General features: G+C 53.9%; 3 protein-coding genes across 3 annotated transcripts in view; 2 read left to right on the top strand and 1 right to left on the bottom strand.

The window, feature by feature from the left end:
- Positions 1-2,155: 2,155 nt before the first annotated feature.
- mettl23 (methyltransferase 23, arginine) lies at positions 2,156-3,517 on the bottom strand. Its single transcript, XM_068749716.1, has 5 exons — positions 3,413-3,517; positions 2,887-2,991; positions 2,581-2,818; positions 2,400-2,484; positions 2,156-2,327 (listed from the first exon to the last, which is right to left on the bottom strand). The coding sequence occupies exons 1-5, from the start codon at positions 3,515-3,517 to the stop codon at positions 2,156-2,158; spliced, it is 705 nt and encodes a 234-aa protein (XP_068605817.1).
- A 358-nt stretch (positions 3,518-3,875) lies between these two features.
- Positions 3,876-7,721, top strand: jmjd6 (jumonji domain containing 6, arginine demethylase and lysine hydroxylase). Its single transcript, XM_068749939.1, has 7 exons — positions 3,876-3,972; positions 4,097-4,233; positions 4,905-5,293; positions 6,191-6,477; positions 6,562-6,697; positions 6,787-6,916; positions 6,985-7,721. Exons 2-7 carry the CDS (start codon positions 4,105-4,107, stop codon positions 7,114-7,116), a joined length of 1,203 nt encoding a protein of 400 aa, XP_068606040.1. The 5' UTR covers positions 3,876-3,972; positions 4,097-4,104; the 3' UTR covers positions 7,117-7,721.
- A 2,994-nt stretch (positions 7,722-10,715) lies between these two features.
- mvp (major vault protein) overlaps positions 10,716-19,325 on the top strand; it is an 11,562-nt gene continuing 2,952 nt past the window's right edge. The window contains 10 exon segments of the mRNA XM_068749717.1: positions 10,716-10,809; positions 14,867-14,918; positions 16,014-16,111; positions 16,197-16,342; positions 16,422-16,517; positions 16,594-16,724; positions 17,122-17,230; positions 17,307-17,415; positions 17,494-17,588; positions 17,668-17,785. Of these exon segments, the coding sequence (XP_068605818.1) occupies positions 10,716-10,809; positions 14,867-14,918; positions 16,014-16,111; positions 16,197-16,342; positions 16,422-16,517; positions 16,594-16,724; positions 17,122-17,230; positions 17,307-17,415; positions 17,494-17,588; positions 17,668-17,785 (1,048 nt within the window).

Here is a 19,325-nt window from a genome sequence, read left to right on the forward strand (position 1 = left end):
TAATAAGATTGGATCAGCTGCTTATAACATTGAAATGTTAAGAATCGTTGGTTGAGCTTTTGTTCAAACTCACAGAACACACCCCCTGTATTTACTACAGTATTTACCACAGTATTTACGAGTATTGAGCAATGCTGCTTTTCTACTTCAAATTTGCGTTGATCATCTTTATTCCTTTTGTAAATTATCTTCTGTACGAGTATTAAGGCCACACTGAGAGCCAAAACCTGGAGAATAAACAAGAATAAAGTCACGTTTTTATGGTAGTATTATGTAATATTCACCGTACTTATGAAGTATTCGCCGATTACTTTGGGATCACCACCATCCACAGTGTTTTCATATTATCGCGTTAATGACGTGTAAAAACATCAATATTTCTTTACTTCTGTAAACTTTATTTAAACATTAATTGACAAGATGCTCCGTGGACTCCTCTGAAACTAAAATACATTTGAACTTTATTCTCTTCTGAGACTTTGTGTGTCCGTGTGGTCTTAATACGTCGGCGTCTTTCTGACACCTGATCTTTGTATTTTTATACCTCCATCCTCTGAATCTATTTTGTATCTACATGATAATCTACCGTTTGTGTCGCTCTGTAACCTCTGTAATTCCTGAGCATGACTTGGATCAACCCGAGCATGTCGTTCTGTTACTTGTGACCCCGCCGGACTCTGCATGCTGTAAACGGCGTTCTGAAGCACACGGAATGACTGTGGGTTTACGCGTCAATCCAATGAAGGGAATAAATCCCCGTAAAACGCGACGTCCTCCTCTTAAATCTGTCCGACGGTGATTCTACAGTCGGATGTCTCGTTGTGACACTCGTTCAACACCATTTTCGTTACCATCTTAATTCATAACTCTTCTGTCTCTACAAGCTAAACACGCTTTCCTGCTGTCAGAAGGGTTCATCATCTGGGGATCATGAACGTCATCTCAGTCTCATCCCAGCTAGCATTAGCGTCTCTGAGCTAACATGGTTAACATGAAGCAGCTGGGGTTTTTTTTTGTTAAGTGTGTACACAAAAACTACACAACACGGATACAGGATATGTTGAACAACACAATAAAAGTGTCTTTAAGATTCTCCCAGGAATGCTTTTATTTTCTCGCTCCACATTGGTACTTGCATTAGTTTTCTACATTTTAAATGAAGTAGACGCCTCTTGTTCTTTTACATTTTTAAAAACCCTGCTTCTGCAGCCTCCAGGTTGTCATGGCAACAGTCGGTGGGAGGGGGGGGGGGGGGGGGCGTTCAGAGGGATGCTAGGTCGGAGCTGAGATGGAGGTCTGATGCTCTCTGGGCTTCATTTGAATTTCAGATTCTGCTAAATTATTAACAGGCTCCACCACTGAGGATACAAGCGAGGGAGCGAGGGAGGATGAGGAGATGGAGGAAAGGAGGAAAGGAGGGGAGGATGCTGCAGAAAGGAGGATGGATGCTTTAAATGCGTTGGAGAAGTTAATTGAGGTGGATGGAGGCGACTCTGGGAGCAGATGAAGGGGAGAAACAATAGGAGGAGATCCCAGATGGAGGTCGGAGGGGGAGGCGGCATCATAATGCAGCTGTGGAGGAGGAGGAGGAGGAGGAGGAGGAGGGGGGAGGCTGCAGGAGAGGACAAGATAATAACAGAGAGAAAAGTCCGAACGGAAGCGAAAGAGAATATTAAGAGTCTGGAGGGAAGAGAGAGACATTTAGAGGAGGAGGAGGGGGGGGGGGGGGAGGAGGAGGGGGGGGAGAAGGAGGAGGAGGGGGAGGAGGAGGAGGGGGAGGGGGAGGAGGAGGAGGGGGAGGGGGAGGAGGAGAGTCACTGATCTCATGAGATTTCACGCCCCGGACTTCGGTTCCCCACCGCTTCGTCTGCTGAAAAGCTCAATGAACCTTCGTTTAGTTCCATTTATTCTCAGTTATTGATTGTAGATCTGTGGGGCAGACCGGAAACCCGCTTCGGTTCTGATTAATCGTCCAGCTTTCCCGGGTCGTGCGGTTTTCCTGACACAAACGACGCCGCGGAGACGGATGGAGGGAATCCACGAAGCTCCGATCGATCAGCCGATTGGCTGCAGACTGACGCCCCCTTTGGTACCGGGCCCGGACCAGAGAGAACCACCACGTGGCTCTGATCCGACCGGAGGGGGAGGGGTCGTCCTACGCCGTCCGTCCGTCGGTCTCCAGCGTGACGACCATCATCTGGACGCCGTGCTTCCCCGGCAGGTCCGACCCGGCCAGCTCAGCTTTATCGGCACCGAACGTCTCCAGCCGAACTTCGGCGCAGCTCAGCTTCCACCTGCGGAGCAGCACTTCGATCGACCAATCAGCGCTGACACAGAGAGGAGGCGGGGTCAGGATGGGGGGGCGGGGCATGTTCTCTGGCGTCTGGGTCATACTCAACCTTCTCTCCTGGTACGTGGTCCAGAACTGAGCCCCGGGGTTCTTCCTCAGCAGGAAAGCGACGGTGACGAGGACGCTCTCAAAGTCTGAAACAAACGTCTCGCCGCGTTATTGTAACGTTACGCGTTTACGCATTTCTACGTACGTTCTCGCCTCGCCGTTCGTAACCGATGAGGACGAACCTCGCGGCTCGTAGAAGACATCTGAACCCAGGATGACGTCCAGCTCAGGAAGCAGGACCAGGTCCGGGGACACCTCCCCCCAGGTGAGGCCGAGCACCAGGACGCCGCTGAGCCCGTTAGCTTCACAGCTACGCCGGCAGTTCTCCAGACACCGAGGCGTCTGGGCGCCGTCCGATAGGATCACCTTGGCGCCGCACCTGGCCGCCACCACGCCCGGCAGACTCACGCCCGCGCCGATCTGTGGAGACGGAGACAACGTCCACGACTCTGGGGACGCTTCGTCCTCGGATGGAAGCAGCTTCTCACCTCCAGAACCGTCTTGTCCCTCAGGGCCGTCCTGTTGGCCCAGACGTACTGAGCCAGCACCGCCGCACACGGCCACACCCGCATGCCGTGCTGGGGGTCCAGAACCTGACCGGGATCACATGATGTCATGAACACCCGTCGATGGGACGATGACGTCACGTCTACCTTCATTGATCAGAAACCAAAACGTCAGCGTGATGATGTCATCCTCTGGGAGGAGCCCCGGCGAGGCTGCCAGGCTCCATCAGACATCAGACGATGACGTCATTATTTGTGACTTTATGGAGGGTAGTTCAACAAGGAAGGGTCAATTATAAATCTAAAGTGTCGATATATTGATTTTAACCGATCACGTTTAAAGCTTTTATTTAAACACGTCTTTGTGGAGTGGAAAACGCCGACGTGACGTAGATCCGTCTCCTTTAGCCGCGTCATCAAAAGGCGTTTGTACCGACCTTTAATGGCGTAAACTCGGATTATGAACCGCTGTACCCGAACGATTCTAAATGCATAACGTGAAACAGACCTCGGGTATCGAGACGGAGAGACATTCCTGTCCGCTCTTCTTGCCTTCTTCAAACGTGAACACTTTATAAGCTATGCTCGGTGTGTCGGCTTCACTGTGCGCCATTCTGCGGGTCAATAGCCTTCTAAAATGGGGTAATAATATAACTAGCGTTGCTGTTTCTCTCTGTCTTCTAGTGAGAAACTCTTAACCATTTTAATTCATTAATATATTAATTTTCCATCGCCGGGCGCTTCGATCGCGTCTATTTCCTGAAACAAAAGAGAAGCGTTCCAACAGCCAATCAAATCTACATAAACGCCTGGCGGGAAGGTTCGGTTGATAGAGCGTCCAATCATCGGGTTCCGTTTGGGGACGCTGTGACCAATGAGATTTCGCTCTTTCGAAATGGGGCGGGAGCTGTGGGATGTCAATCTGTTGCCTACAAGCCAGTTTAGCTTGTTTCGTTAAGAGTTTAGTTAAGGCTACCGGCCCAGCAAAGTGTTCTCCCATTTCCTGCTAAGACTTCAGAGTGTTTTTAATACATTGTTTATTGTTTTGTTGCCAGTCAGGTTAAAAAGGTGAGACTGTCACAACAGCGCAGCTAGCCGGTGGGCTAGTGACTGTGTTTGTGTAGTAGCTCCGGGTTAGCTCTGGAGCTAGCTAAACGGAGATAACACGCGCGTCTCTCTTTAAATCCTCCAGGAGGAGGAATGAACCATAAAAGTAAGAAGAGGATCAAAGAGGCCAAACGGAACGCCAGACCCGAACTGAAGGATTCGCTAGACTGGATCAAACACGGCTACCATGAGACTTTCGACCTGTCGCACCACACCGTAAAGGTAGAAGCTAAGCTAACGTTAGCCAGCCGCTGGTCACTGTGAGTGTGGTTTGTCACGTAGACACTTCATGGACCGGACGGTCGTCCAGGTCGCTTTAAAACTACGGATATACGCGGTTTAATGTCGGTGTACCGTCGTTACGCGTGTACAAGTACAAGGAAATGCAGTTTAGCATCTAACCAGAAGTACAATTAAGAGACAGAATTATACAGGTGTATATATGTGTATATTATTCTAGGACTTAATATGTATAGTACAGCATGTTCAGATCACCTCTATCTGTTATCACATTAATCTATCTATATTCTCATTTAATCTGTGCATTTGTCTACACGTTCTGCGTACATAAAAACCGGAAATCATTTTAACCTGTATAATTCTGTCTCTTAATTGTACTTCTGGTTAGATGCTGGTTAGATGCTAAACTGCATTTCTTAATATGTATAGTACATATTAAGTCCTAGGTGTTCATAATAATATATGTGTGTATATATTACTATGAACACCTTGAAGGAGTTTCCAATGAACGGACATGAGGTCGTTTCTCGTGTTCTTGTTTAAGTCCCGAGTCCAAAGTCGATTTTCCTTCTGCGGCCGGAATGTTTATTCTCAGAAACGTCTTCCTGGCGTCGCGCTGGGATGTCGTGCCAACGATCCGTGCTGTGTTCCAGGACAACGTTGAGCGCATGGACGCCGTCCATATGAGCCCCGAGGAGTTCATCCGGCGCTACGAACGCCCCTACAAGCCCGTCGTCCTGCTCCGATGCCAGGAGACCTGGCCGGCTCGGGAGAAATGGACTCTGGAGCGCCTCAAACGCAAATACCGCAACCAGAAATTCAAGTGTGGGGAGGACAACGACGGGTACTCGGTGAAGATGAAGATGAAGTACTACACAGAGTACTTGGAATCCTCCAGGGACGACAGCCCGCTCTACATCTTTGACAGCAGCTATGGCGAACACGCCAAGCGGCGCAAGCTGCTGGAGGACTACCAGGCCCCCGTCTTCTTCAGGGACGACCTGTTCCAGTTCGCAGGAGAGAAGCGCAGACCGCCGTACCGGTAGGATCACTGCCAAGTACTACACCGGTGTCGAGTACACGTTCGCGTTTATTCAACGGATGCCAAACGCGCATACCTGAGCACGCTCTGCGAGTGTGGGGACATTTCTCAGAAGTTGTCCTGAAGTCACCCCGATCCAGGACACGTCTCACCAGCTGCAGCTAGCATCCCAGCCAGTGTTAGCATGTCTGCAGCTAGCGTTCCAGCCAGTGTTAGCATGTCTGCAGCTAGCGTTCCAGCCAGTGTTAGCATGTCTGCAGCTAGCGTTCCAGCCAGTGTTAGCATGTCTGCAGCTAGCGTCCCAGCCAGTGTTAGCATGTCTGCAGCTAGGGTTCCAGCCAGTGTTAGCATGTCTGCAGCTAGCGTCCCAGCCAGTGTTAGCATGTCTGCAGCTAGCGTCCCAGCCAGTGTTAGCATGTCTGCAGCTAGCGTCCCAGCCAGTGTTAGCATGTCTGCAGCTAGCGTTCCAGCCAGTGTTAGCATGTCTGCAGCTAGCGTTCCAGCCAGTGTTAGCATGTCTGCAGCTAGCGTTCCAGCCAGTGTTAGCATGTCTGCAGCTAGCGTCCCAGCCAGTGTTAGCATGTCTGCAGCTAGCGTCCCAGCCAGTGTTAGCATGTCTGCAGCTAGCGTTCCAGCCAGTGTTAGCATGTCTGCAGCTAGCATTCCAGCCAGTGTTAGCATGTCTGCAGCTAGCGTCCCAGCCAGTGTTAGCATGTCTGCAGCTAGCGTTCCAGCCAGTGTTAGCATGTCTGCAGCTAGCGTTCCAGCCAGTGTTAGCATGTCTGCAGCTAGCGTTCCAGCCAGTGTTAGCATGTCTGCAGCTAGCATTCCAGCCAGTGTTAGCATGTCTGTGAATATGATCATTATTTGTAGTCAGAAATCACCGGCTCTCTGCAGGTGGTTTGTGATGGGCCCGGCCCGCTCCGGCACCGGCATCCACATTGACCCACTTGGCACCAGCGCCTGGAACGCCCTGGTTCAGGGCCACAAGAGGTGGTGCCTGTTCCCAACTAACACCCCCCGGGAGCTCATCAAGGTGACCAGAGACGATGGGGGCAATCAGCAGGACGAAGCCATCACCTGGTTCCAGGTGATCTATCCCCGGACCCGGCAGCCCAGCTGGCCCCCGGAGTTCACCCCGCTGGAGATCCTCCAAAAGCCCGGGGAGACCGTCTTCGTTCCTGGTCAGTGATAAAAGCTCTCATCTGGATTTTAGAGGAGTCTGAGTCGCTGTCTCATTTCGATGCTAACTAGCTTTGTGTCCACAGGGGGGTGGTGGCACGTGGTCCTCAACCTGGACACCACAATCGCCGTGACTCAGAACTTCGCCAGCAAGACCAACTTCCCCATCGTGTGGCACAAAACGGTCCGGGGACGGCCTAAACTGTCCAGGAAGTGGTATCGGTAAGGATCCGACTCTGCCCCAGATGTTTAACCGGATCCAAACGTCGCTAACTGCTGTTAGCATTGTGAAGACAAACATCTGTGTGCAGGATTCTGAAGCAGGAGAGGCCTGACCTGGCGGCTCTGGCAGACAAAGTGGACCTTCAGGAGTCGACGGGCATCGCCTCGGACAGCTCCAGCGACTCCTCCTCCTCCAGCTCCTCCGACTCCGGGTCAGATGTAGGTTCTCAAACGGGCGCGCTCGATTCCTTTAAAGCTGCGCAGACAAACCTCTCTGTTCCCTGCAGGCCGGGTCGAGCTCAGGGGGCGACGCCACGTCTCACCGCAGGAAGAAGAGACGCACCTGCGGGGTGACGGCCAACGGCGACACCAGCACCAAGGACGACTGCGTCAGCAAGGAGAGGAGCTCGTCACGGTGACCTCCGGCCCCCGGCGGCGACCCTTCTGCTCGCAAACACAAAGGGCTGCTTCTTGTCCTGTTTGGATGAATGTCCGCTGCTTTTAAAGACAGGAAGGATGATAAAGGGGGTGGAGCCACGGAGGCCCGCCGGAGATCTGCAGCCAGCACCGACCGACGTCTTCGTCTCCAGCGCGAGGCTCGTACTGGGAGCTCTGGCCTTTCACTCTGCTGCTGCGAGCACGTTCGTGTTGTCAGATCTCCGCAGCGGCGTCGTAAATGTAACGGGTTTTTAGAGGCGTGGCCACAACAGATGGCGAGTAACAGGGCTAACGGCGGAATGAGCTAATGGCTAAAATGCTAATCAATCACAGCTTGTTCTGTCCTGGAACTATTAGGTTTAGCAATGAGAGGAAAGGCTCTGTTAGCGTTAGCCCTCTTGCTAACGTGGTAACAGGCTCCCGGTTGATTTGTGTCGTGGACGCATCACTTCCTGTTTATTGTGGCTTATATTTTTATTGATTCACAATTGCCAGCGCTGTAGGTGCGCTCGGATCGGTGGCGGGTTTGAGGGGCGTTCCTCAAAAAAGTTATGATTTTTAATAAAAATTATGAAATTAAACATAATTTATTGCTTTTTTTGAAGTTTTTAATTTCTCCAGGTGTAGGAAACACTGAATTGAGTCGATTAATTCAAGATCAGTGTTGATTGATAAATTCAAAGGCTTGCCTCAGAGGTGAAGTACTTGAGCTCGGCTGATAATGTTAATATGCTAATATTAGGTGAACACCTGCACCAGGTAAAGTTCTCACCCTTCGGTTTCAAAGAGAAGGAACTTTCCCAGTTCAGCCAGTGAAGCTGGTCCAGCCGGTTTATCGTAAATATATATATATATAAATGTTGAATATCTGATATGATAATTCAATGCTCGTGTGGACAAAACAATCAGCTGCTTTATAAATAAAGATTTGAGTTCGAGCCAATTTTAATCTGTTGCACACCCGGCCACTGTTGTGTTGTGATGCCAGACAGCGTCCAGCAGGGGGCGGTGTCGCGTCTCCAGCTGGGCACCGGGTGGAGCGGAGACGGTCGGTGTTTGTTTTCCTTCACGGTGAAACAACCGTAAAACTTTATTTACAGCATTAAGAGACATAAAACGTCTTGGAAACAGGAAACGGAATGTGTTTGTGCTCCTGGAAGGCGGTGAGACCGGCGCCGGGACTCACCTGACCGGTGCGTCCCGGGCGCCGTGGTTGGGAACGTCAGAACTTTGATGCGCCCACTTTATTTTTTTATGTGCGACTGGAGTGGCGCATCAAATTTAGGATGAATCTTTGAAGCATTTTCTCAATTCACCACTTTTGTGAATGAATAAAGGAGGAGGGCTCAGCTTAACGCAAACATCTGGCCTTGATTCTCCGCGTCGTTTATGAGCTTGGTTTGGAAAGTCTCTTAAAGTTGAAAGATGTAACATCTGGTTGATAAAAAGTTTTTCATCTTAAATGTAGACACAGCGAGATAGAAAAGATGAGTAAAACACAAAAAATACTCTTTCAAATATTTGGTATTTATAGCGTTTAATTTTAGTCGATGTTTATTAAAAATACTGAGCATAAACGTTCACCTGCAGAGGGCGACACTGAACAGGAAATCATTTAGTATATTCTCCACAATAAAAGCACAGCAGCAAACGCTTCATTTCTCTTACGATGGTGTAGATTTGTTTTATTTTTTTAACGTATGTCAACAGGGGACTGACAGGTATTTACACAACTGGCTGCACTTCATGTAGGGGGCGCTCACGAGCGCGTCGAAATGATTGAGAATGAATCGAGCAAAATTGATTTGATTTTGAATTGATTTGTTAAAATATATTCAAAGCATATATCGTAGTGGAGCGTTCGTAGCTGGCTTTTATTTTGACGGTCGCAGGCGGAAGCTCCGTGTGGCGAGCCGTGTAACTTGACACCTCGTTCCGGAGGACGTAGCGGGGGAGAATGAGGGAAAACCTGAAGGGACGACAGCCTCCGAGGGTCGTCCGAAGTGCTAAAGTCTCAAAACACCCGTTTGGTTCACGTCACACAAGCGCGGGACGGAGTTCTGACCCAATCCGGTCGGGAATGGACGTTTCCGGAACTCCCAACTGAGAGAAGGTCGACTTTTCTGGAAGACCAACAGTCTGCCAGCGACTCGGAGTTTTCCGGCTCGCTGCCACGGTGGTCCGCTCGGGCTCGCTCGGGCTCGCTCGGAAGTTTCCGGTCCCCTGTCAAAACGGTAAGTCTGACACGAATGTCGGTCTCCTCTTCTTCCACTTACGGACTTCGGGAAGTCGGTCCCGTCCGGTGAACTAACTTCGGTCCGAAGGTCGTCGGTGGCGGAGGCGGCGTGTTTACATCAGACTCCCGCGTCACGCCGCGCCCGCCGCGCCGCCGTTATCCGGAGGCTCTCGCCGAAGCACGAACGTCACGGTTGAACAGGACGAGCTAAAGTCCATCTCCAGAAGCGGGTCTTTAATTCGGCTCGGGCGGGAAGCACCAACGTTTGTTCTCGTTTAGTGTCATTTGGAGTTAAATCGGTTCACGGAGCTATTCCGTTCAACACCGGCGTCAATTTGAACGATTTAACGGGCCTTTTTCTTTCTTGAATTAACACCGAATTTTCTAATTGACGTTAAAAATGCGCATTAAGACGTAATGGCGTGTTTTGCTTGCGTTTCTTTGAAGTTCTGAGCCCGGAAGTGTAGAATGGTGATTATTTTAAAGGGAGTCTGGTCTGTCTGTCTCTCCAGTCCGTTCGGGCTCGTTAGTGTCATGGCTGCTAAGTGATTGTTGTCACTTTGATTTCTCCTCAGTGAGAGTAAAACCTCCCGAAGGGGGGGGGGGGGCAAGGGGGGGGCGTGATGGGCGTAAATGGGAGTGACAGCTCTGCGTCCCCGCTGCACGCCTCTGTCGCTCCGGGGTTATGTAACCGGTCCAGAACCCCCCCAGGGCGGACCAGCAGGAAACTGGAGCGGGGATGGGGCTAGTGGGCTGGAAGAGTTTAAGTAGCCCCGCGTCTCCCCTGACACCCGGGCCGGGGGGGGGACAGACGGAGACGTCCCGCTGGGGAGGAGACAGCGGGACGCTTGCTTAAAAAGGTGAAAACCTCAGTGGAGTTTGGCGGAAGCCTCGACCCGCAGCGGCCCTCGTGGGGGGGGGGGGGGGGGGTTGTTCACCTGCGACAGGTGTGAGTCCTCCACAGCGGAGGCATCTGGACTCGGACGTAAACCGGGGTCGTCCCCTGGTCCCGCGCGGCGTCCAGGTCTAACCGTGATGTCACCGCGCTGGTGAAGTGACGCAATGTTCTCATTTCTTAACAGTCCTGCCCCCCCGCCCGCCGCCCCCCCAAGCTTCTCCTCCACACGCCGACCGAACAGAAGAAACGTCTCGGCGGGAAAGCGACCAATCACGACGTCCCCGTGGCCCCGGAGCACCCGGAGAGTTCGGGTGTTTCCTGAGACGCAGGAAGTGGAGTCTCACCTGAGGCGGGTCCACGCCTCCGGGATCAGGATGAGGCTCTGAGGAGGCGACGGCGGGATTTTAAATAAAGCTGGTTCAAACGTGAGGAGGAGGAGGAGGAGCATGGGGAAGGAGCAGGATCTGCTGCAGGCGGTGAAGACTGGAGACCTGCCGTCCACCCAGAAGCTGCTGTCCAAACTGAAGACCAGCCGGAACAGTGAGTCCACCTGCTGATGCTCTTATTCTGAAACTACCAGCCCCGTCTCCCTGACAGGCTGTTTGGTTTGTTGACCAAAGAAGGGGCGCGGGGGGGGGGTCTTTATCAGCGTGACCTCCGAGTGAAAGGATGAATCATGTGATGTCATCACGTCCTCCGGGTTCAGACTGTCCTCCAGCTGACGGGCCGTCCCGCCCCCACGGGGACCGTCACATGACCTCCACCCATTGTTCAGAGTGCTCCATCCGTCACCTGCTGCGCCCCCCCAGAGAGAGAGAGAGAGTGTGTGTGTGTGTGTGCGTGTGTGTGTGTGTGTGTGCGTGCGTGTGTGTGCGTGTGTGTGTGCGTGTGTGTGTGTGTGCGTGTGTGTGCGTGTGTGTGCGTGTGTGTGAGTCACGGCGAACCTGCAGCTACAGGTAGCGTTCAAACACCTGGCGCTCATGATGTCATCAGTCATCAGGTGGAGGAGGAGCTCCGGGCTGTGGGTGGAGCTTATGGTGCTGAAACCCATCTCAACATGGCTGCGTCTTAACGTAGTAAAAAACTACAAACCTTTACAAATGTTTTCAGACTTGTTTCTTCTTTTATGGTGGGACCGCTCTGTGATGCAGAGCGCCCTTGAATGCCTCCTCCCCTCCTCCTCCTCCCCCCCCCCTCCCCCTCCTCCTCCTCCTCCTCCTCCTCTGCTGTCCTGGTTTCCTGCCGACGGAGGAGGAGCAGAAATGGAACTCTTCCTGTTCCATCCCGATGTTACAAAAACTCCCAGGTTTCCTTAAATGGCGTTTACGCTGCTCTGAAAAGGTCAAACAAACACAGAAGTCCTTCGGCCAATCAGGCAGCACATCTGTTTGCCGTTTCCAACTTCCGACCGGCGAATGATGGCGAGGACGTCTCTCAGACGGAGCTCGTTTTAGGGACAGTGTCAAACCCTTCCTGAGGCCCTGACGTTTGTCTGTCAACTCTGCTGTCGGGGTGTTAAATGCAACAGCCGGCAAGACGAGACCTCTATCTGTCCAGGGCCCTTCTGGACCTCTATCTGTCCAGGGCCCCTCGGGACATCTATCTGTCCAGGGCCCCTCGGGACATCTATCTGTCCAGGGCCCCTCGGGACCTCTATCTGTCCAGGGCCCCTCGGGACCTCTATCTGTCCAGGGCCCTTCTGGACCTCTATCTGTCCAGGGCCCTTCTGGACCTCTATCAGCCAATACCAATATCTGCTTTGATCAGACTTAATAACGTAATAACTTTAGATATTGAAGATCAATCTTAAAGTGAAACTGCCTCCGACTGGTTTTATTCCAGCTTTAACTCTCTCTTTTTAATGACTGGTTTTATTCCTGGTTTAACTGTCTCTTTTTAATGACTGGTTTTATTCCAGCTTTAACTCTCTCTTTGTAATGACTGGTTTTATTCCTGGTTTAACTCTCTCTTTTTAATGACTGGTTTTATTCCAGCTTTAACTCTCTCTTTTTAATGACTGGTTTTATTCCTGGTTTAACTGTCTCTTTTTAATGACTGGTTTTATTCCAGCTTTAACTCTCTCTTTGTAATGACTGGTTTTATTCCTGCTTTAACTCTCTCTTTTTAATGACTGGTTTTATTCCAGCTTTAACTCTCTCTTTGTAATGACTGGTTTTATTCCTGCTTTAACCCTCTCTTTTTAATGACTGGTTTTATTCCTGGTTTAACTCTCTCTTTGTAATGACTGGTTTTATTCCTGGTTTAACTCTCTCTTTTTAATGACTGGTTTTATTCCTGGTTTAACTGTCTCTTTTTAATGACTGGTTTTATTCCAGCTTTAACTCTCTCTTTGTAATGACTGGTTTTATTCCTGGTTTAACGCTCTCTTTTTAATGACTGGTTTTATTCCTGGTTTAACTCTCTCTTTGTAATGACTGGTTTTATTCCTGCTTTCCTGAAACATGAAGCCCCGTTTGTTCCGGGTGTCTCCCGGATCGGTCCAGACTTTTCTGCTGTCGTTTCGTCGGACAGGAAACATCCGACGGAGGTTGTTATCCGTGTTTTGCGTAAAGCGGCGACGCGGTCTGGGGGCAGCGATGCGGAATGTCTCCGCTGTGGACACGCAGACGCATCAGTACACCTGAACACTGAGGACGATGCGTCCACTGTCCCCTCACATCGCCTCGCCGCTGCTCGGTCATGTGACGTCTCAGAAGATAAAGCAAAGGGAGAAGCCACCAACGGGAGGGCCGGGCGCCGAACCTCCGTTACGTAAGCCGGGATAAAGGAAGGCGCCGGCAGCCATCATTAAACGCCAGCCCCCCCCCCCCCCGCCTCCATCATTAAACGCCAGCCCCCGCCTCGGAGCAGATTTCCATTTCAAAGACTCCGCAGAGACGGAAGCGAGTTTCATCACCGCTCAACAAGCCCGACCGGACCGAAGGCGCTTTGATCAGAATCAGGATCCGCTTTGATCCGGGTTCCTCGGCCGGGAACCTTTGTTCTCCCGACGCGGAACAAATCGACCTAATAAAGGTTTTTAGTATCGATCAATAAGGCGCCGGGCATCGCCGTCGTGTTTCACTAGTCCAGTCGTCGGGCCGATCTGGCGTCCTGGGGGGCGGAGTCAGGGATCAGATCCGCATTGCTGTTGATTCCCTCCGTCCGTTTCTTCCGCTTTTCCGCTTTGCAGATGACGGGAGTTGCTGGAGCTTATTCCAGCTTGCTGCGGGTGAGAGGCGGGGCACACCTCGGACGCGTCGCCAGCGCGTCGCGGGGCCGCACGGAAACAGACCGGACGCACGCACTCGGGACGCGACGGACACTCCTATTGATCCCGATTGGCGATCGTTTTCCGTCTGAACGCCGCTTTGTTCTTTGGGCTTTCCATGAATGTTAGATTACCCAGAATCCCCGGCTGTCATTCTGTTTCCCACCACGGAGCACGAGTGGAATTCAGAGAGCTCTAATTTGCGGTCGGGTGCTCAAAACGGTTTATTCCAGTCCTCTCGGAGCGTGTGGCGTTCAGGGCCTTCCGTCCGTTGCAGGCTCCACGGGACGCCCCCCCCCCCCCCCCCCTGCTGCGGCGCTCTGTCCCCTCCCCTCGGAGTTGATTGCGTGCCAGCCATTGTTGGAGCGGCAGAGGAAAGAGAGGTGCTGATGTCACGCCGTTGGAATGCGGACCCCTTAGTGCAGCCTTCGGCACCGCCCCCCCCCCCCCCCCCCCCCCCCCCAAACTGGAATCCGACTCCGGTGAAACACGACGTTTCCTGAAGGCTTCAGAGAAAGGCGAGCGCGGCCTCGTGGGAGCGGCACGCCGCCAGAAGACTCGCTCTCTTCCAGGGAGGCTTCAGACGGAGAAACAGGAAGTAGAGGACTTAGCGGGGGGGGGGGGGGGGGGGGGGACGAAGAACCTGCGGACGTCGGTGTCTGGAACGGTTCCAGGTTTCTGTCACACCTGAAAGGTGTGGCCTGCGCGGCGGGGCACGTTGTGATGTCACACTTTGAAACGGGAGGTTATGGTCTGTCAGAAGCATCCAGGAAGTGGAGCGGCGATCTCATGAGGCTCCACCCACATCAGAACGGAACCGCGTCTGTTCGGTTCCACACGTTCTGACAGGTCATTCGTCTCCACCCGCCTCTGAAAGACGAATAAATGAAGCGTCTCAAATCGATGTTTGGAGCGTCAACAATCGATCCGTCGATCAGCGACGATTGTCTTTGATCTCCTGGCTCCTCCCCTGAGTACAGATGTTGGGCCCTAAAGCCCGGCGCTAGAAGCGTGTCCCAGATATGGCGTCTTGTGAAGACTTTTAATGAGGCGCCGTCCTCCTTTGGGTTTTCTGTTTGTTTGGGTTGAATTAATGCCGAGTAAATAGAAAATCCAGGTCATGATCAAAGAGCTCGTCTGCACGCTAGCGCTGCAGCTAGCGATAGCGTGCCTAGCCCGCGGAACCGTCTACAGAGCATCAGCATCAGCATCGTTGTGGTTTTTGTAATAGTTTTTATGCTGATGATGTCAGAGAGACGTGTGGTTTTTAGATTAAACGTGGTTACCATGGTGATCGCATACTGACGCTGCGTGTTGTGTTTTCAGAGCTGCTGGGTTCCACCAAGAGGCTGAACGTGAACTACCAGGACTCGGACGGGTAGGTGATGAAGGTCGCCGCGGTCCAACGGGTGTCCTGGCCGCTCTCAGCACATTCACGCCAGTCCAGCCTTTGTTTGCTTGAAAAAAAACAACTTTATTCAGCAGCCGTGTCAGTCACAGAAAACAACCCCGGTCTGCAGACCTGATCTGAGCGGCTACGCTTAGCGTTAGCTCGGCTAGCTTCCAGGTAGCATTGAGCTACGCATTGGAGCGGCGTTGATGTTCATCTTCCTTCCTCAGGTGGGGGTGAAATGCTAATGTTAGCTTAAAGGTGTCTCTCCAGGTCACCGTCGGCCTTCTGGACGCTTGGGTCGCGTCCTACGAGTCGTGTCTCCGTCCCGCCGTCCCGTTGGACTGTTCCTTTCATGTCCGACGATCGCCGGGAGGATTCGGGTTTGGCGGCGCTGCTCTGCTCGAATCTCCCCGGAAGCTCGTTAGCCTGGAAGCAGAAACGGATGAAGAAAGTTTCCTCATCAATATTTCTCTTTGTTCAAAGTTGTTATTCTGGTCTGTGGAACGTCTTCGTCCTGCTGGAGGAGCCTCGTCTTCGTCGTCTCTCGCCGGCTGTTCATCAAATGGATTCACTGATTTAAGGCTTCTTCTTCTTCTTCCCTCTTTGAAGGCTGCCGACGCTCGGAGACGATTGGTCGTGACTAAGCGTGTCGTCGTCCGCCGGTTGGATTGCGCGCCCGTTGCCGTGGCAACTGTTTGTCAGCTTCGTGTTAGCGGCACAAACAACAAACCGTCTTCCTGCTTCATCTGCTGCGTGCGTTTGATACCGGGGTCTGTTAAACATTTACTGCGGGCCGTTGGCCCTTCAGAGGTCAAAGGTCGGCGGTCCGACTGTGAACACGGCGTGAAGCTGCCGGGGACCCCCGGAGGATTGTGGGAATGTTTGGGACGCCGTGTTGAGATGCTTCCTCGCTGATTAGGGCGCCGGCTCCTCCCATTTCCTGCACGCGGTCCCAGCGGGGCCCGTTAGTCAGATCGCATCACGCACGCTAATGCTAATGTAGCCTAGCCAACGTGCCAGCCTGATCACTGACTCTGACGGGGTTCTGTCTGTGTCTCCGCCACGACCTTTGACCTCCAGCTTCTCGGCCCTCCACCACGCCGCCCTGACCGGGACCACGGAGCTGCTGTCGGCTCTGCTGGAGGCTCAGGCCACCGTGGACGTGAAGGACAGCAACGGTTGGACGCCGCCGTGTCGTGTCGTGTTTCTCGCCGTGACTCGCCGTGACTCCCGTGTTTGTGCGTCTCCTCGCTCGCCGTGCAGGAATGCGGCCGCTGCATTACGCGGCCTGGCAGGGCAAAGCCGAGTCGGTCCTGACGCTGCTGCGCTCCGGGGCGTCGGTCAACGGCGTGAGTCTGGACGGACACATCCCCCTGCACCTGGCGGCCCAGTACGGACACTACGACGTGGTGAGTCCCGGCGCCGCCCGCCGGCCGCCGCCCGCCTCCTTCGCTCGCTGTCGCTGAAGCGATGACCGTGTGTCTCCAGTCGGAGATGCTGCTGCAGCATCAGTCCAACCCCTGCCTGCTCAACAAGGCCAAGAAGACGCCGCTGGACCTGGCCTGCGAGTTCGGACGCGTCCAGGTGAGTTCTGTTCGCCCCCCCCCCGGCTCAACCCGGTTAATCCGGTGAACTGTGGCGTTTCCTGGTCGCCCTCCAGGTGGCCCAGCTGTTGCTAAGCAGCAACATGGTGGCGGCGCTGCTGGAAGGCGAGAGGAAGGAGCAGACGGACTCGGCCTTCACCACGCCGCTGCACCTCGCCGCCCGCAACGGCCACAAAGACGTCATCCGGTGAGACGCGTGCCGCTTCTGGTTCGGGCCGTCCGGTTCTGGATCGAGCAGTCTGGTTCTGGATCGGGCCGGCCGGTTCTGGTTCGGGCCGTCCGGTTTTGGATCGGGCCGTCTGGTTCTGGTTCGGGCCGTCCGGTTCTGGATCGGGCCGTCCGGTTCTGGATCGGGCCGGCCGGTTCTGGATCGGGCCGTCCGGTTCTGGATCGGGCCGTCCGGTTTTTGGATCGGGCCGGCCGGTTCTGGTGCTGCTTTTAGGGGCTTTCACGGCTGATGCTTATTGGCTAGTCACACCTCCAATCGGCTGCTTCCTTCGCTGCGATTGGTCCATTCATGTTGACGTTGGACCTGCCGGCGCCGCCGTTAACGCGAGCGTTTCGGACCCTGCGTCCGGTTCCAGGCTGCTCCTGACCGCCGGCATCGACATCAACAAGACCACCAAGTCCGGAACGGCTCTGCACGAGGCGTCGCTGTACGGGAAGACGGAGGTCGTCCGGCTGCTGCTGGACGTGAGTGGACCAGCGGGGCATGCTCGCCGTCTCAGCGTTGGATCTCTTCAGGGTTTACCGCGTCCTGTCCTTCCAGGCCGGAGTGGACGTCAACATCCGGAACACCTACAACCAGACGGCGCTGGACATCGTCAACCAGTTCACCACGTCCCACGCCAGCAGGGACATCAAGCAGCTGCTGCGAGGTTCTTTATGCCCCTCCCCTTCTCAGCGACGACCGATAAAAACATTTAGAGACTTAAAATGGACGTTTCGCTCTGCAGACGCGACGGGGGTTCTGCAGGTCCGGGCTCTGAAGGACTGCTGGAACCTCCACGACCCGACGGCCCTCAACATCCGAGCCGGAGACGTCATCACGGTGAGACGCCCGGGGACGACTGATGCTAAGCTAAGCCGTGGCTAACGGAACAGGCTGATGTTGCGTCCCGCCCCTACAGGTGTTGGAGCAGCACGTGGACGGACGCTGGAAGGGACACATCCACGACAACCAGAGCGGGACGGACCGAGTGGGCTTTTTCCCGCCGTCCATCGTGGAGGTCATCAGCAGGAGAAACGGTCAGTGGCGCTACTGGACGAGCTGGCTCCGCCTCGTAAAGGAACGGTTAGCCTAACCCCGCCCCCGAGACTCAACGAAGGTCCTGGACGTATGACATCATTTCCTGTCTGTGTGTGACGGGGTTAATCGGGGTCAGACGCCTCCTCTCCTCTGTCCTGCATGTCTCCACCCACACCGCATAATGACTGACCTCCATCAGCTCATCAGTAAACCCCCCCCCCCTTCCCGTCTCGCCCTCTAGGGGGCCCCCTGTACCGGCATGCCTCTCTGCCCACCCAGCGTCAGCAGCCGCTGTCCAGAGCCCCCCTCTCCTCCGGCCTCAGCTCCGCCCCCCAGACCGACGACGCCTACACCCTGTACGCTCCCCCCACCCGCGTGGTGCTGCCGCTAACCAATGGCCTCGCTGCCAGCACAGGTAGACACGCCTCCTTATCTGAAAACATGAAGCCACATTGAACTAATGGATCAGGAATCAATAAGGTATTGATCCGCTGGGGCTGCCGAGGTCACACGCCGGCGAGCTGTGATGTCACGTCTCCCATGACGACGGCCTTTAATTTCTGCTGCGAGCAGAACGTTTTTGTTTCTCTTCTCGTTCGTTTATTCTCTCCATCCTGACCCGCGACTCGTTTGAGCTTCATCAGTTTTTCCTTTGAACTACAACCGACGAGTCCCCGAAACCGGACCCTTCAGGACCCGGGCTCCCCGACCGAGCCGTCCACAGTGACAGTTTGACTCCGCCTCCTCCTCCTAATGTCTGTTAACCTCCATTACCTACGGATGGTGAGGCCGGTCCAAAGGTCGCCGGTCCAAAGGTCGCCGCGCCGGTGCCGGTTCCCGGTAACGGTGGCGCTCCGGCTAGCGGCTTCCCTCGCCTTAACAGATGTGTGTCCAATGCTAACGCTAATGTTAGCACGCATCACTAAAGTCCACGGAGGAGAGGACACTGTCCCGAGTCCTCAAACGGAGTCAGTCCAACCCCGAGTCCATCAGAGTGTTTGTGTCCGGTAGGGTCCCCTCCGAGACGCCGATCTCAGTCTGACTTTCCCTTTGAGGACATCTGGGTCCCCAGGGACTCGTGTCATGGTAAGAGTCCCCGAACGAATGCTGCCCCCCCCCCCCGGCTGATCTGCCTCGCTGTCCCGCTCAGCACTCTGTCAGGACACACCGACACGTCGTCTCGAGTCTCTTCACGTCGCCTCGAGTCTCTTCAGGTCGCCTCGAGTCTCTTCACGTCGCCTCGAGTCTCTTCACGTCGTCTCGAGTCTCTTCACGTCGCCTCGAGTCTCTTCACGTCGTCTCGAGTCTCTTCACGTCGCCTCGAGTCTCTTCACGTCGTCTCGAGTCTCTTCACGTCGCCTCGAGTCTCTTCACGTCGTCTCGAGTCTCTTCACGTCGTCTCGAGTCTCTTCACGTCGTCTCGAGTCCTCTTCACGTCGTCTCCGAGCGTTTCGATGCGTCGGGTCTGAACGACGATTGTTCTGCTTCAGGCTGAACTTGCAGTCCGAACCACCAGAGGGCGACACCAGTTCAACCAGT

The sequence above is a fragment of the Brachionichthys hirsutus genome, chromosome 16 (assembly GCF_040956055.1).
Source record: "Brachionichthys hirsutus isolate HB-005 chromosome 16, CSIRO-AGI_Bhir_v1, whole genome shotgun sequence".
NCBI lineage: Eukaryota > Metazoa > Chordata > Actinopteri > Lophiiformes > Brachionichthyidae > Brachionichthys > Brachionichthys hirsutus.

Bases quoted from the DNA above. Each gene is read 5' to 3' on its own strand.
- mettl23 (XM_068749716.1), bottom strand. From the start codon at position 3,517: ATGGCGCACAGTGAAGCCGACACACCGAGCATAGCTTATAAAGTGTTC. The intron at 2,819-2,886 runs GTGAGAAGCTGC...CCGTCTCCACAG, and splicing joins GGGACAAGACGGTTCTGGAG to ATCGGCGCGGGCGTGAGTCT. The intron at 2,328-2,399 runs GTTGAGTATGAC...TCTCTGTGTCAG, and splicing joins ACCACGTACCAGGAGAGAAG to CGCTGATTGGTCGATCGAAG.
- jmjd6 (XM_068749939.1), top strand. From the start codon at position 4,105: ATGAACCATAAAAGTAAGAAGAGGATCAAAGAGGCCAAACGGAACGCC. The intron at 5,294-6,190 runs GTAGGATCACTG...GGCTCTCTGCAG, and splicing joins AAGCGCAGACCGCCGTACCG to GTGGTTTGTGATGGGCCCGG. The intron at 6,698-6,786 runs GTAAGGATCCGA...ATCTGTGTGCAG, and splicing joins CTGTCCAGGAAGTGGTATCG to GATTCTGAAGCAGGAGAGGC.